Raw genomic sequence first — 14,596 nt, 5'->3', positions numbered from 1 at the left:
TCCTCTTTGCCCTGATCTTTTACACCTGAGATGCGTGTTTTCAGAGCCCACCCTATTCCCGCCATTTGTTTTAACTGTTCTGAATTTTGAATAGGTGTAACCCAATAAATTCAGTAATAGTAATAGTGACTCGCGTAACGAATGCCCTGCTTAACGAAATTTCCGCTTAACGAAAAGTTTTTTCTAGCGGAGGTTGCCTCACTAGACGAATGCGTTTTACGAAAAATTCGTCTAGCGAATCGCGGTTTCCCATAGGAATGCATTGAAATTCAATTAATGCATTCCAATGGGCAAAAAAAAGCTCAAAAAAATTTCAATGCATTCCTATGGGATTCGCTAGACGAATTTTTCGTTATAAGAAAAGACCTGTGGAACGAATTAAATTCGTCTAGCGAGGCACCACTGTACAATTATATTAGCAGCATAGGCCTCAGATCTGCCATTTGGCATGACAGTTACTACCTGGGAGGCGGGTGGGGGGCACTGCTGCTGTTATTATTAGCATTATTAGATTTCTTACTCACCCTTTACCATAAGGTCCTAGGGTGGCTTAGAACGATAAAATAAACATAGCATAGATAGCCCAGAACACATGGAAGCCTTTATAATTTCTTTAAAATAACTGCACATTAATGCTGTGCCAAACTTCATCCAACAATTTCACAAAACTCCTCCTCCCCTCCTAGCCCCTCAAAAGAGGTAGTCATTTTTCCTGAAAGTTTTGGTGACATTTTCAGGGATGGTTTATGAGCATTTGGAAGGAGCACTTGGAAGGAGCGTCTCCACCCCCATCGTTCTGCCCGGACACTGAGGTCCAGTGCCGAGGGCCTTCTGGCGGTTCCCTCCCTGCGAGAAGCCAAGTTACAGGGAACCAGGCAGAGGGCCTTCTCGGTAGTGGCGCCCACCCTGTGGAACGCCCTCCCATCAGATGTCAAAGAGAAAAAACAACTACCGTGTTTCTCATATTATAAGACATGTCTTATATTTATTTTTTCCTCAAAAAAACACACTATGGCTTATTTTCAAGGGATGTCTTATTTTTTTCCTCCTCCTCCTGCCATGGCCGGCATTGCTGCTGCGCCTATCACTATGTCTTATTTTCGGGGTATGGCTTATATTCCTTGAATGCTTAAAAATCCTGCTATGGCTTATTTTATGGGTATGTCTTAAAATATGAGAAACAGGGTACCAGACTTTTAGAGGACATCTGAAGGCAGCCCTGTTTAGGGAAGCTTTTAATCTTTAAGAAATTAGTGTATTTTAATATTTCTGTTGGAAGCCGCCGAGAGTGGCTAGGGAAACCCAGCCAGATGGGCGGGGTATAAATAATAAATAATAATAATAATAATTAGAACTTAACTTTAATAATCAGTGGTCATGGGGTGGCTAAGGGGTGTTCCTCCTTTTTTTTACTTTAAAAAACAACAACCTTGCATTGCTTTCTGGCATCTCTGCAAGGCACCTCTCCAGCTGGCACTCTTCCTGGAATGCTCCTGGGATGTTGAAACGTCCTTCCATGGTCATGGGGATATTTGGGAAACGAAGAACACCCTTGATTGTCTAGGGCTTAATTAACTTGAAAGCAGCCTTGGAAACCGATGCTGGGGATTTGCATTGCACCAACAGCTATTTTCCTCTTTCAACCCTGATTGCATGCGTTGGCATTTTCCTACTTCTATCTCTGCTTCCCACCCCCACCCACCCACCTCTCACCCCGCAGCATTCCAGTCTGTGGACCCAGAGGACAGCCAAATGACAGCTCCTGCTCAGCCAACCCACCAGACGTATGCCTTCCAGACGGAAATTAAAAGGTACAGATTTCCATTGGCTCACTGCTCCTTGTTGTTGTTTAGTCGTTTAGTCGTGTCCGACTCTTCGTGACCCCATGGACCATAGCACGCCAGGCACTCCTGTCTTGCACTGCCTCCCGTAGTTTGGTCAAACTCATGTTCGTAGCTTCGAGAACACTGTCCAACCATCTTGTCCTCTGTCGTCCCCTTCTCCTAGTGCCCTCAATCTTTCCCAACATCAGGGTCTTTTCCAAGGATTCTTCTCTTCTCATGAGGTGGCCAAAGTATTGGAGCCTCAGCTTCACGATCTGTCCTTCCAGGGAGCACTCAGGGCTGATTTCCTTAAGAATTGATAGGTTTGATCTTCTAGCAGTCCATGGGACTCTCAAGAGTCTCCTCCAGCACCATAATTCAAAAGCATCAATTCTTCGGCGATCAGCCTTCTTTATGGTCCAGCTCTCACTTCCATACATCACTACTGGGAAAACCATAGCTTTAACTATACGGACCTTCGTCGGCAAGGTGATGTCTCTGCTTTTTAAGATGCTGTCTAGGTTTGTCATTGCTTTTCTCCCAAGAAGCAGGCGTCTTTTAATTTCGTGACTGCTGTCACCATCTGCAGTGATCAAGGAGCCCAAGAAAGTAAAATCTCTCACTGCTCCTTAGTAACCACTTAGTCGGATTCCTCCAAGTTCTATATGTGGAGAAATTTAGCCTGCTAAGCAGGAAGCACGGCTACCTACCTGTAACAAGCTTTTTAAGAAAGGGAAATGGTGCTCTTGGCAGGCATGGTCCGCTCAGTACGTATAGGTGTTGCTGAGAAATAATGTGGCCTTAAGAACTGGCCCTCTTTGCTTTCTAAAAGCCCCCCACCCCCGTAGCAGCAGCACCAAATCCCCCCCCCAGTTGTGGTTATGTAGAATTTAAGGGCCTCTATAGCCCAGGGACACAGGTGGTGCTGTGGTCTTTTCTTTTCTTTTTAAAGATTTTTATTAAAGTACGAGGATTTTTACATACATTATATTCTCTCCTTCCAATTTTTAATTTCCCGTACCGTTTTTCCTTTCCCTTCCCACCCCCTCCCCCACCCATAATCCATTAGAAGGGTTCAAACAGTTGTCCTCAGCCACGGGCACAATGTCTTTAATTTCCACTGGGTGTCTTCTGATCCAGTAGTTGTTATCCATTGAAGATAGGGGTTCCATCTGGTCCTTATTATAGTAGACTTGGCCCTCCATGTTATTTCCTGTGACGTTACTGCCACAATGTCTGACTGAATAAATCCAAACAAATAATTAGTCCAGACCTCTACTGTCCATTTTTCTCTGTCTTTCCAACCTAAAACTATTGTTGCCTTTCCTGCTAGTATCATTGCTTTGAACGTCTGCTGGTCACCTTTCTCTATGGCCGTGTTTCCTAATATACCCATTGTCATAAGAGTGAAGTCTATAGGTAACTTCACTTTAAAGACTTCATTAATAACCTTAAGGGTTTTATTCCAAAATCTCCTTACCTCTGGGCATTCACAATACATATGGGAGAACCATCATAGCTGCCAAGTTTTCCCTTTTCTCGCGAGGAAGCCTATTCAGCATAAGGGAAAATCCCTTTAAAAAAGGGATAACTTGGCAGCTATGGAGAACCATCTCTTGGCTTCTTCACAGTGCCAGCAGTTAGGGTTCAATCCTGGTATCATATTAGCTAGCTGGGTCGGAGTTCTATACCATTTTAGAAAAAAATTTAGTTCGAGCTCCCTAAATTTGCTTACTTTAATCTCATCTATTCCTTTCATTATCCTTTCAACCTTTGATTCGCTAATTTGTTCTTCCTTACTCCACATCGGTGGTGCTGTGGTCTAAACCACTGAGCCTAGGGCTTACCAATCAAAAGGTCAGCGGTTCGAATCCCTGTGACGGGGTGAGCTCCCGTTGCTCGGTCCCTGCTCCTGCCAAACTAGCAATTCGAAAGCACGTCAAAGTGCAAGTAGATAAATAGGTACCGCTCCAGCGGGAAGGTAAACGGCGTTTCCATGCCCTGCTCTGGTTTGCCAGAAGTGACTTAGTCATGCTGGCCACATGACCTGGAAGCTGTACGCCAGCTCCCTTGGCCAATAATGCGAGATGAGCGCCGCAACCCCAGAGTTGGTCACGACTGGACCTAACGGTCAGGGGTACAGTGGTACCTCACAAGACGAATGCCCTGCCAGAAGAATTTTTCGCAAAACAAATGCGTCTTGCGATCTGATGGTGACTCTTGCGAAAAATTCGTCTTGCAAATCGCGGTTTCCCATAGGAATGCATTGAAATTTAACTAATGCGTTCCTATGGGCAAAAAAAGAAATTTCAATGCATTCCTATGGGAAACCATGATTCGCAAGACGAATTTTTTGCAAAACGAATTGACCCGTGGAACGAATTAAATTCGTCTTGCGAGGCACCACTGTAAATAAGGGGATGTGCATTTTCCCCTATGTACAATGGTAATAGCTTGCCTGGATATGCAGTACTGCATCTGTGGACTGCTGATAGAGGGGAATGCAGACTGAGGAGGAGTCAGAGCTGGAGAGGGAAGGAAATAGCCATCAAACCTTCCACACCTCTCTTTTTTTAAGGGAAAGGGTAGAAGATAAGTCTGACCTTGTGCTATCAGGCACTCCTAGGGTGTCTTTCATTGCCTGGCTTACACATTTACAGCTGTGCCTGGTTTTTATCAGTGGGGAAGTGTGGTTGACAAAACTCATTGACAACAACAGAAAATATACAACGAAATCAAAGATTCAACTTAGATGCAGTGTGGGTTAGAGGGTAGAGCAGGCATCCCCAAACTGCGGCCCTCCAGATGTTTTGGCCTACAACTCCCATGATCCCTAGCTAACAGGACCAGTGGTCGGGGAAGATGGGAATTGTAGTCCAAAACATCTGGAGGGCCAAAGTTTGGGGATGCCTGGGGTAGAGTTTTTGTTGCTTGCAATTTCCTTCAAGGAAGGCCAGGTGAGTGACAGAGGGAAAGAATGCAGAGTCCCTCACATGATAATCAGTATCACATGATACCGCAAACAATATCTCCCAAGAAGGCTGCTGGGTCAGTTGCTCGCTGTGCTGAAGTCTCACTTGGGGAAGCAACAGTTTGTGTTGACTTCTGTGAGTCCTTTTTAGCAGCAGCTCCTAAGCACGGTTCGGTGCCATCTAGTAGGACAGTCTTCTCAAAGCATGGCAGAATGTGGGTGGGTGGGGCATCACCAGGTAAGGAAGAACATCCAGCTCAACCCTCTCTTACGTTCCTTCCCCTTCTTTGCTGCTCCACCTCGGGACAGAGGGCGCTTCAGCATCATCAAGCAGTGCAGAGAAAAGCTCAGCGGAAATGCTTTGGCTGCCAAGATCATTCCCTATAGGCAAGAAGATAAGGAAGATGTGCTCCAGGAGTATCACATCCTGAGGAAGCTTCACCACACCAACATCGGGCAGCTGCAGGGGGCCTACGTGAGCCCACGCCACCTGGTGCTGATCACAGAACTTTGTGTTGGCCCTGAGCTTCTCAATGCTTTGGCTGGAAGGTAAGGCTGCTTGTCCAACTAACGAAATATGCATCAGCCACAAAAGCTGTGGAGGCCTCTTTTCTCCTCCTCCTCCTCAGAATACAGCTTTCTGAGGTTCCATTGTAAAATTTCCATAGGCAACCCAGTGTGAGGGTGCCAGATGAAGAAGACCAGTATAGACCAGTAGGCTTCAACGTTTTCCAAAGCAGGACCCACCTTTTAAAAAAGAGGAAGTGGTAGTCACAGAAGGGGGGGTCTTCTGTTGCAATAACCCCTAGCCTTGGCTGGAAAACTACTTCCTTATTTTACATTACAGTGGTACCTCGACTTACGAACGACTCGACAACCTAATTTTTCGACTTACGAACGGGGCTAATGGCCGCGCGCTTACGAATGTCTCGACATCCGAAAGGAAACCACAGTGGTTTTAGACAGGGATTTTTCAGCTTACAAATTTTTAGATAGGGTTGCTTCGACTTACGAATTTTTCCGTTTCCAATGCATTCCTATGGGAAATCGTGTTTCCAATGGCGCTTTTCGACTTACGAATTTTTCAACCTACAAAGGTGCCTTCGGAACGGATTAAATTCGTAAGTCGAGGCACCACTGTGTGTGTGTGTTTACGAGATTGGTTACCAAAACCTGAAACCTGAAAATCCCTGGAAATCTGGGGTGTGCTCTCTCTCTGTGTATCTACACTACATGTGCTACACTATATGTATTATACACACAGAGACACACACAGTAAGGAAGGTCTGAGAAATGTAGTTTTTAAAATAACCTCTGCCTTTTCTTTAGTGATATGCTCACACTAACACCCATCCAACTGTATCTAGAAAAAAATGTATTTATGTGCATCCCTTGCTTAGCACCAACGGATTTTAGTCTTATGGAGAATTAAGAAAGTGCTGTGGTGTAACCAGGTTCTCTTTTGTAGGTCATCCTATTCAGAGGTGGAAGTTAGAGACTATCTGTGGCAGATTCTTAGTGCTGTGGAATACCTCCATGCTCAGAATATCCTGCACTTGGATCTGAGGTCTGAAAATATGATTATCACTGAACCAAACCTGCTCAAACTCCTGGACTTTGGCAATGCACAGTTCTATGAACCTGACAGAATCATTACCCTCAACGGGTGCACGGACTATGTAGAAACTATGGGTGAGTAATCAGTGATTTGTTATATGCCTTATCTTGGACTTTATGTAACCACAGCTTTGATGTTGTTTTGCAAGTTATCTTGGATCTGGTTTTATCCAAGTCTGAAAGGCCTGGTGAACTCGGCATAGCTGCCAAGTACCCCATTTTCTCCGGGAAACCCCCGTTTTTACTTACCTTTTCCCAGTGGTTCCCCCGTATCACTTCATCTCCCGTTTTTCTCCATTATTTTCTCCTGCAGGCGGCCATTTTTTTCTTTCTGATTTGCCCTTCTATGGTCACCCAAAATGGCTGCCACTGGCTTCAAAAGTCACATCTACGCATGTCCGGAAGTGCATAGACGTGACTTCCGGTGTTGGCGGCGGCCATTTTTGGTGCCCATAGATGGGCAGAGCGACACCGGAAGTTGCGTCGACGCACTTCCTGACATGCATAGAAGCGACTTTCGAAGCCGGCAGCGGCCATTTTTGGTCCCCATAGAAGGGCAAAACGACACCAGAAGTTATGTCGACGCAACTTCTGGTGTCACACGGCTGCCGGTCCCGGATTCTGCCGTGACTTGGAAGGTAAGGAACTCGGTGATCATGGGGACAAATGAAGATGCCATGTCTTGAGTTGGACAGGGTTGGGCCATGTAACCCAGTCTACTCTATTGGACTGTGGCGGCACTCTAAAGCTTCAGATGGGGTTTCTTCAAAGTGCTGCTACCTAAGATTCTTTTGACTAGAAAAGCAAGGGTTTCAAGCTGGGTCTTTCCACTTGCAGAGTGCGTGTTCCACCTTGGTGGCCCACTCCTCAACTCAGAGCAAAACTACAGAGCCACTTATCGAAACTATTGTGTTGTCAGTTGTAGCCCCACATCGCAAATAGCGATGGCACTCAGCTCAATGACCCTAGCTCCAGTTCAGCCAGTTAGTCATTATTATAGATGGAATTCGCTGCCCTCACATTCTCTGTGGCAAAAGCCAGGGTTGTGGAGCCAGAAAATCCAAGGGCAACAAGGAACTGCTGCCCTTAAGGACTTGCAGTGAGTGACAGGAGCTCCAATCCTTGGGAGCAGGACGAAGAGCAGAGAAAGACCATATATTTCTATACAGCGCCACAGTGGCTGTTTATAGTTTTCGAGGAGGGAAAGTGTGCAATAAATGGTTTGCATATTGCTTCAGGTAGTGTGAATTAAGAACTTTGCCTCCCTTTCCCACAACTGCATCACTAACCCCCCACTTCCTTATCCTCCTTTGCCCTGCAATTCTTGTCCTATGTTTGATTCTCCCCTCCCGCTTTTGTCATCCACATTCCCCCTCTCCCACCCTTCCTCATTTTGTTGCCTCCCTTCTTTTGTTCTTAAGTTAGATCTATTAATATAAATCTGTGTTTATGTTGCTTAAAAAGAAGAAGTTACAGTGGTACCTCGACATCCGAGTGCCTCGACTTCCGAAGGTTTCAACGCACGAAGTCGGCAAACCCAGAAGTCTTTTCACTGCATGCACGTTCTGCGCCTGCGCAGAAGCAGCACGTACGGTCTGCGCATGCGCAAAGCGCATAACCGCGCTTCGCGCACGCGCACAACAGGCGCTTTGACAACCGAAGGTTTTGACTTACGAAGAGCGCCGCGGGACGGATTGCCTTCGTAAGGCGAGGCACCACTGTAGGTGCTTAAAAGCTGAGTACTTCCAATTTAAAGGGCTTTTTAATAAAATAAATAAATTAACTGCAATAGGAATTAAAAAGACATACTTCCATCCATTCCAAATCCCAGTTTGTTAATTATCTTTATGGTTTTCTCTGCATAAGGAACACTTGATATTATTCTAGTGCAAAAAAAATTAACCTTAGCAAGGGTTAACCTTTGCTTGCTCTGCTTACTGGCTCCACCTAGATTCATGATAAGTGAAGCAACTTTTGGCAACCACTTGTTTTTCCCCTGCAAGAGCTGGCTTGTGCTTTTATATCACAGAGCTCCGAGAGATGGCTTTCTGGGTGATAGTCCTATTTGCCGTCCTGGCATGCATATTGGGGGGGCTCTATCTGGTGGGGGCGTTCCGCCAGAGAAGAGCCCAAGAACCCCCTTTAGATAAAGGCCTCATCCCATGGCTTGGACATGCATTGAGCTACCGAAAGGACAGCGTTGACTTCTTGCAGAGGATGCAGAAGAAGCATGGAGATATCTTCACGGTACTGTTTGGAGGATATTATTTCACCTTTCTGATGGACCCACTCTCCTATGGAGCTATTGTGAAGGAAGCAAGAACCAGGCTGGATTTAAATGTATCACACTTTGTGGCCCAAGTGTTTGGGTTCCAGCATTCAGAAATGACTCTAAAAATACTAGAGACAGTCAACACTAAGCACCTCAGGGGCAATGGGCTCGTGGTGATGACCCAGGCCATGATGGAAAGCTTGCATAGAGTGATGCGCCACAGCCTGAGTCCGGCAGGAGGGCAGAAGTCGTGGAAACAGGACGGATTGTTCCACTTCAGCTACAACATGCTCTTTAAGGCCGGATACCTTGCTGTATTTGGAAATGCACAGAGTAAAGGTGGAAAGGGCAAAGAAGATGCTGAGAGGTGTGACCTAGCTGACTCTGAAGATGTGTTCGTAGAGTTTTGCAAATTTGATAGTTTCTTCCCGGGATTAGCTTCTTCCACGCTGTCTCCCAGAGAGAAAAAAGAAGCCGAGTCTCTGAAGAGACACTTCTGGAACATCATGTCTGTAAAGGAAGTATACAAAAAGGAAAATATCAGTGGTTGGATAACTGACCTGCAAGAGCAGCTGGATGAGGCTGGGACTCCTGAATACATGCAGGGGCGGCTGTTTTTTACGTTGCTCTGGGGATTTCAAGCTAATTCCGGCCCAGCTTCCTTCTGGCTTCTTGCCTACCTGTTGAAAAACCCCAAGGCAATGGATGAGGTGAGGAAAGAAGTGGACAGAGTGGTGGGAGAATCTGGCCAGGAAGTGAGGGCAGGGGGCGCAGTGCTTAATGTCACCAAGGAGATGTTAGACAAGACCCCCATCTTGGACAGTGCTGTGGAAGAGACTCTGAGACTGACAACAATACCACTGTTGACCAGGGTTGTGGTGGTGGACCTAGAACTCAAGATGAACGATGGAAGACAATATCTCCTGCGCAAAGGAGACAGAGTTGCACTTTTCCCCTTCGTGGCAGCACATATGGACCCGGAAATCCACCCAGATCCCCATGTTTTCAAATATGACAGGTTCCTCAGCCTAGATGGCACAAAGAAGAGATTCTATAAGAATGGGGAAAAGGTGAAGTATTTTTCCATGCCTTGGGGTGTAGGGTCCATGTGCCCTGGGCGTTACTTTGCTACCAATCAGCTAAAACTCTTTGCCTTCCTGATGCTGACATACTTTGATATGCAGCTGGTTAACATGGAGGAGGAATTCCCTCCTGTGATCAAGAACCGCTGTGGGGTTGGTGTGATGCAGCCAACACACGATGTTCAGTTCAGGTATCGACTTCGCCACTGAAGGTAGGCGGCAGGGGAAATAACCTGGCGTCAAGTGCCTGCGAATCTTCAGGCCAAATTAAGTTTTAAAAGAAATCAATCGTATGCTTCTATGTTTGGGGCAAAACTTGTGGAAGAATGTACTCTTTGCCCAATAAAGTTTGGTAGACTCAAGTATCACTCAATGATGCATTTTATCTGTCCACCTGTCATGAATGCTTTAGTTGAGATTCCTGCCTTGCTGGGAGTTGGACTAGATGACCCTCAGGCTCCCTTCTGACTCTACCATTCTGTGATTCTATTATCTCGCCCTTTTTTTCACCATTTTTAAGAAATAAAGTGGAGACAGGTGGCCTTTCAACTTTTGGGGGCTCTTCTGTGGAATATTTGGTGTACATTAGATCGGAATATTGGTCCTCTCTTTCCTGTATGATGGTTGCCCCAAACTCTCTTCCTTGCTTACAAGTTATAAATGTTGTATCTTTAAGGCATAAAACTCATGCTTGCTGCTAGGGTCTCATTTCCCCCACATCCCCTTGCCTATACATGGTTTGTTGTAATCTACATTCTGTAAAAAGAATGCCAGGTCCGTCCAGTCTGGTTTGTGAACATTTCATAATCGTTTGCAATTCTCCTGACTGTCTGGCGAAAGACGCTTATTCAATACATTTTGGTATTTTCCATTTTGCTACTGTTGAACAATGCCCATCAACAAGTCTCCATTTTCATGTCTCCAGGGATATCGCCATTTGTCTGTCTTGTGGTACAGTATCTTGAAAATAAGAAGCCCAAATAATTGGTGGTAGATTGAGGAGAAAGAGAGTTAGTACTTTACTTTACTTTTTGGCTCTTATTAAAGTTTACTCATTAATTGATCCTCAGTTGTGTTTTGGGTCCTGACTGGTTTTTGTTTGTAGAGCTTGCTTTCTTAACTTTTCCTTTGGAGGAAAATAATTCACTTCCACTGTAACTGCACGGATTAATACTTTACTAGGAGAAGCCAACCTGAATATTATTGCAAGACATGTAAGAGAGGAATTAAAACAATTAATCATTTATTTACAGCAAGCATTTCTGTAACCAACGTATTTGATGCACTCACATTTTTCAAAGAAAACACATTTCCTTTAAGAAGGAAGTTATTTTGATTCCTTTAAAAATGCAATTTCTGCAATATAAACAAGGAACCAGTACAGTATAGGCAGAGCACCTTGTTCAAGCAGCCTCAGGGTAGTAACAACAGGGGAGGCAGGAGGCAGACCCAGCAACAGCCCTGACTCAGACCAGCTTCTGATGCAGGGGAAGCTGCAGTACTTCCTCGGTTACTGGGAAGTCATGACCAGGAACATTACAGGATTTTGAGCAGCTCTCCCCACCACCACCACTTCATTTCCTCTGCTCCCTCCAAGAAATCACAGAAACATCTCCTGATGTTTCAAGAGATCCAGCATTTGCTGGATACATCAAATGTGCCAGAACCATAAGGAGGAATCTGGCTGCTACGCTATTCTCATTATGGTTCCAAGGAAGTTGGGAAAACGGAGGGTCATCCTGGATCTCAAGAGGGTCAATTGATAACTGAACACAAAAAAGAATTCAGAATGTAGACCTTGAAGACCATCCTGGAAGGCATCATGCCTGGGGCAGCCCTGTTTAGGGAAGCTTTTAATGTTTGATGGATTTCTGTATTTTAATATTTTGTTGGAAGCCGCCCAGAGTGGCTGGGGGAACCCAGCCAGATGGGCGGGGTATAAATAATAAATTATTATTATTATTATTATTATTATTATTATTATTATTATTATTATTAGGACTTCATTGCTTCCCTGGACCTGATCAATGCCTGCCTCCACATACCAGTTTACCCAGCCCATTGCAGATTTCTGCATTTTGCATCCCAGGGCAGGAATCTCCAGTACAAATGCCTCACCTTGGATTGGTCCTCAGCCCCAAGATGTTCTTGAAGTTGCTGGTAGCTGTGGTGGCCTGTCTAAGGAACAACATCCTGATCAGCTCAGACTCTCACCAACAGGCTGAGAGACCCTAGACAACACATCCACCAAAGCATACACATGCAAAGAAGGTGGAACCAAGTGGCAGGTCCTCATGCAGGAGGCCAACAACCTCCTGTCTAGGGCAGAACAGTATCCAGAATCTCTATCAGCAGAGCATGTATCAGGCGCCTCCAACGTCTGCGCAGACATGCTCAGCCGCCAACAGGTCTCCCAAGCTTGTGTGGAGCTTTCTTCCACAGGTGTTCCAGCAAATAGTGGATCGCTGTGGTCTTCCAAGAGTAGACCTGTTCACAAGTTCAGAAGACCAAAAGGTGGAGCTCTTCTCCTGATTCAGGACTCGGGGACTGATGGGCATGGATGCCCTGAGCTCTGCCTGGCTGGGTACGGGACTTCTATACACCTTTCCTCCCACTGCTCTATTCGAGACTTCTCAGGGATGTTAGATTTGCACCAGAGGAGATTATTGTAGTGACTCCCTTCTTGCCGGGGGGGGGGAGCAGACCCTTAGCCCCTACCCTACAGGAGGGACCTGGTGTCACAGCGATAAGTCCACCACCCAGAGTCAGATTGGCTACAACTCCATACCTGTTGATGAGAAGGAGGGCCTAAGAGAATTAGGGTGGTAATCACTACCATCCTAGTTTCCTGCAGACACTCCACTCCACCCAGCACATCTATAAATTCACCTGGTAGACCTTCGTCAGCTGGGCACATGGGAAGAAGGTGGATTCCCTAGCGGGACAGATACCAAACATCCTGGCCTTCCTACAGGATGGCTTGGACCAAGGTCTTTGCCCCAACACCCTCCATAACAGGTGGCAGCCTTGGGGTCAGGATTCAGATCGGCAGGGCCCCCTCTGGCTTCCTTGTCCCTGGTCAAATGCTTCTTGGAGTGGGCAGTGCAGATGAAACCACCTCTGGTGTACAGGTTCCCCACCTGGGACCTCCATAGCATACTACCCCAGAGGACAGGATCACACTTCAAAATGACCTTAACAGATTAGACAACTGGGCCAAAGCAAACAAGATGAATTTTAACAAGGAGAAATGTAAGGTACTACACTTGGGCAAAAAAAAAAATGAAAGGCACAAATACAGGATGGGTGACACCTGGCTTGAGAGCAGTACATGTGAAAAGGATCTAGGAGTCTTGGTAGACCACAAACTTGACATGAGTCAGCAGTGTGATGCAGCAGTTTAAAAAGCCAATGCAATTCTGGGCTGCATCAATAGGAGTATAGCATCTAGATCAAGGGAAGTAATAGTACCACTGTATTCTGCTCTGGTCAGACCTCACCTGGAGTACTGTGTCCAGTTCTGGGCACCACAGTTCAAGAAGGATACTGACAAGCTGGAACGTGTCCAGAAGAGGGCAACCAAAATGGTCAAAAGCCTGGAAATGATGCCTTAGGGAGCTGGGTATGTTTAGCCTGGAGAAGAGAAGGTTAAGGGGTGATATGATAGCCATGTTCAAATATATAAAAGGATGTCATATAGAGGAGGGTGAAAGGTTGTTTTCTGCTGCTCCAGAGAAGCGGACACGGAGCAATGGATTCAAACTACAAGAAAGAAGATTCCACCTAAACATTAGGAAGAACTTCCTGACCATAAGAGCTGTTCGGCAGTGGAATTTGCTACCAAGGAGTGTGGTGGAGTCTCCTTCTTTGGAGGTCTTTAAGCAGAGGCTTGACAGGCATATGTCAAGAATGCTTTGATGGTGTTTCCTGCTTGGCAGGGGGTTGGACTGGGTGGCCCTTGTGGTCTCTTCCAACTCTACGATTCTATGATTCTATGCTCTTTGAGCCCCTGAGGATGGCCTCCCTGACATTCATTAGCTGGAAGGCTTTTTGGTGGCTATCTCCTCAGTCCAGCAGGTATTAGAGATTACAGCCCTTTCTATCCGCAACGAGATAGGTATCATTCAGAAGGATTCTGTCACACTTCAATTAAACCCTATCTCCATCCCAAAGGTTAATTCCATCTTCCACAGGGCTCAAGTCCTCCCTTCCTTCTGCCCAAAACCCAAGTTGGATAGGGAGTTGGCACTCTCTAGATATGTGGCTGGCCGTCAGGATCTAAGCTGCACAGAGGAATTGTCTCCATGATTGTCTCCTTGCTGCCCAGATCCAGGGGGCACAAGGCCTCCCCAGTGTCATTAGCACGCTGGATAAAAGCTGGCATTACCAGATGCTATGAGAGGGGGCCTCTTTGGGAAGCAGAGTCCATTCCACCAGAAGCACTGTTTGGGACCCAATCCCTTCTGGGTGGCATATGCAGGGCAACCACCTGGTCCTCGCCTTCCAGCTTTGGGAGGCATTGCAAGCTAGACACGCCTCAGCCAAGGTCTCCTTTGGAAGCCGAGTGCTTCGGCAGGTGGTGAACACCACTGAGGCAAGAGCCCACAGAGACACATCCTACACAGGATTCCCTTCCTCCACCACAGGAGAAGCGAATGTTGGAACTTACCGTGATAAGTTCCTTCTCTATAGGGAGGAACGATGCCAGGCCCTCCCAGTGCAGTGGAGGCCATCAGACGCAGACAGTTGAGCATTCCCTGGGAGCATAAAACACTCACACCAACAATGTTCAGGGATCTCCTGTCTCCCTTTCCCTCTCCTCTTCATGTTT

At 46.2% G+C, this 14,596-nt stretch overlaps 2 protein-coding genes across 31 annotated transcripts in view; both read left to right on the top strand.

Moving 5' to 3' along the window:
* Positions 1-14,596, top strand: part of OBSCN (obscurin, cytoskeletal calmodulin and titin-interacting RhoGEF) — a 289,452-nt gene that overhangs the window by 265,390 nt on the left and 9,466 nt on the right. For all 30 annotated transcript variants that reach the window (XM_060280972.1, XM_060280969.1, XM_060280957.1 and 27 more), the window contains 3 exons: positions 1,721-1,811; positions 5,104-5,343; positions 6,263-6,486. In XM_060280972.1, the coding sequence (XP_060136955.1) occupies positions 1,721-1,811; positions 5,104-5,343; positions 6,263-6,486 (555 nt within the window). The remainder of the gene's footprint in view (positions 1-1,720; positions 1,812-5,103; positions 5,344-6,262; positions 6,487-14,596) is intronic.
* Positions 7,851-12,902, top strand: LOC118091759 (5-beta-cholestane-3-alpha,7-alpha-diol 12-alpha-hydroxylase-like). The gene has a single exon (XM_035129080.2). The coding sequence runs from the start codon at positions 8,452-8,454 to the stop codon at positions 9,973-9,975; it is 1,524 nt and encodes a 507-aa protein (XP_034984971.1). The 5' UTR covers positions 7,851-8,451; the 3' UTR covers positions 9,976-12,902.

The sequence above is a fragment of the Zootoca vivipara genome, chromosome 12, assembly GCF_963506605.1.
Source record: "Zootoca vivipara chromosome 12, rZooViv1.1, whole genome shotgun sequence".
Lineage (NCBI taxonomy): Eukaryota > Metazoa > Chordata > Lepidosauria > Squamata > Lacertidae > Zootoca > Zootoca vivipara.
This window is presented reverse-complemented; position numbering and strand designations above follow the sequence as displayed.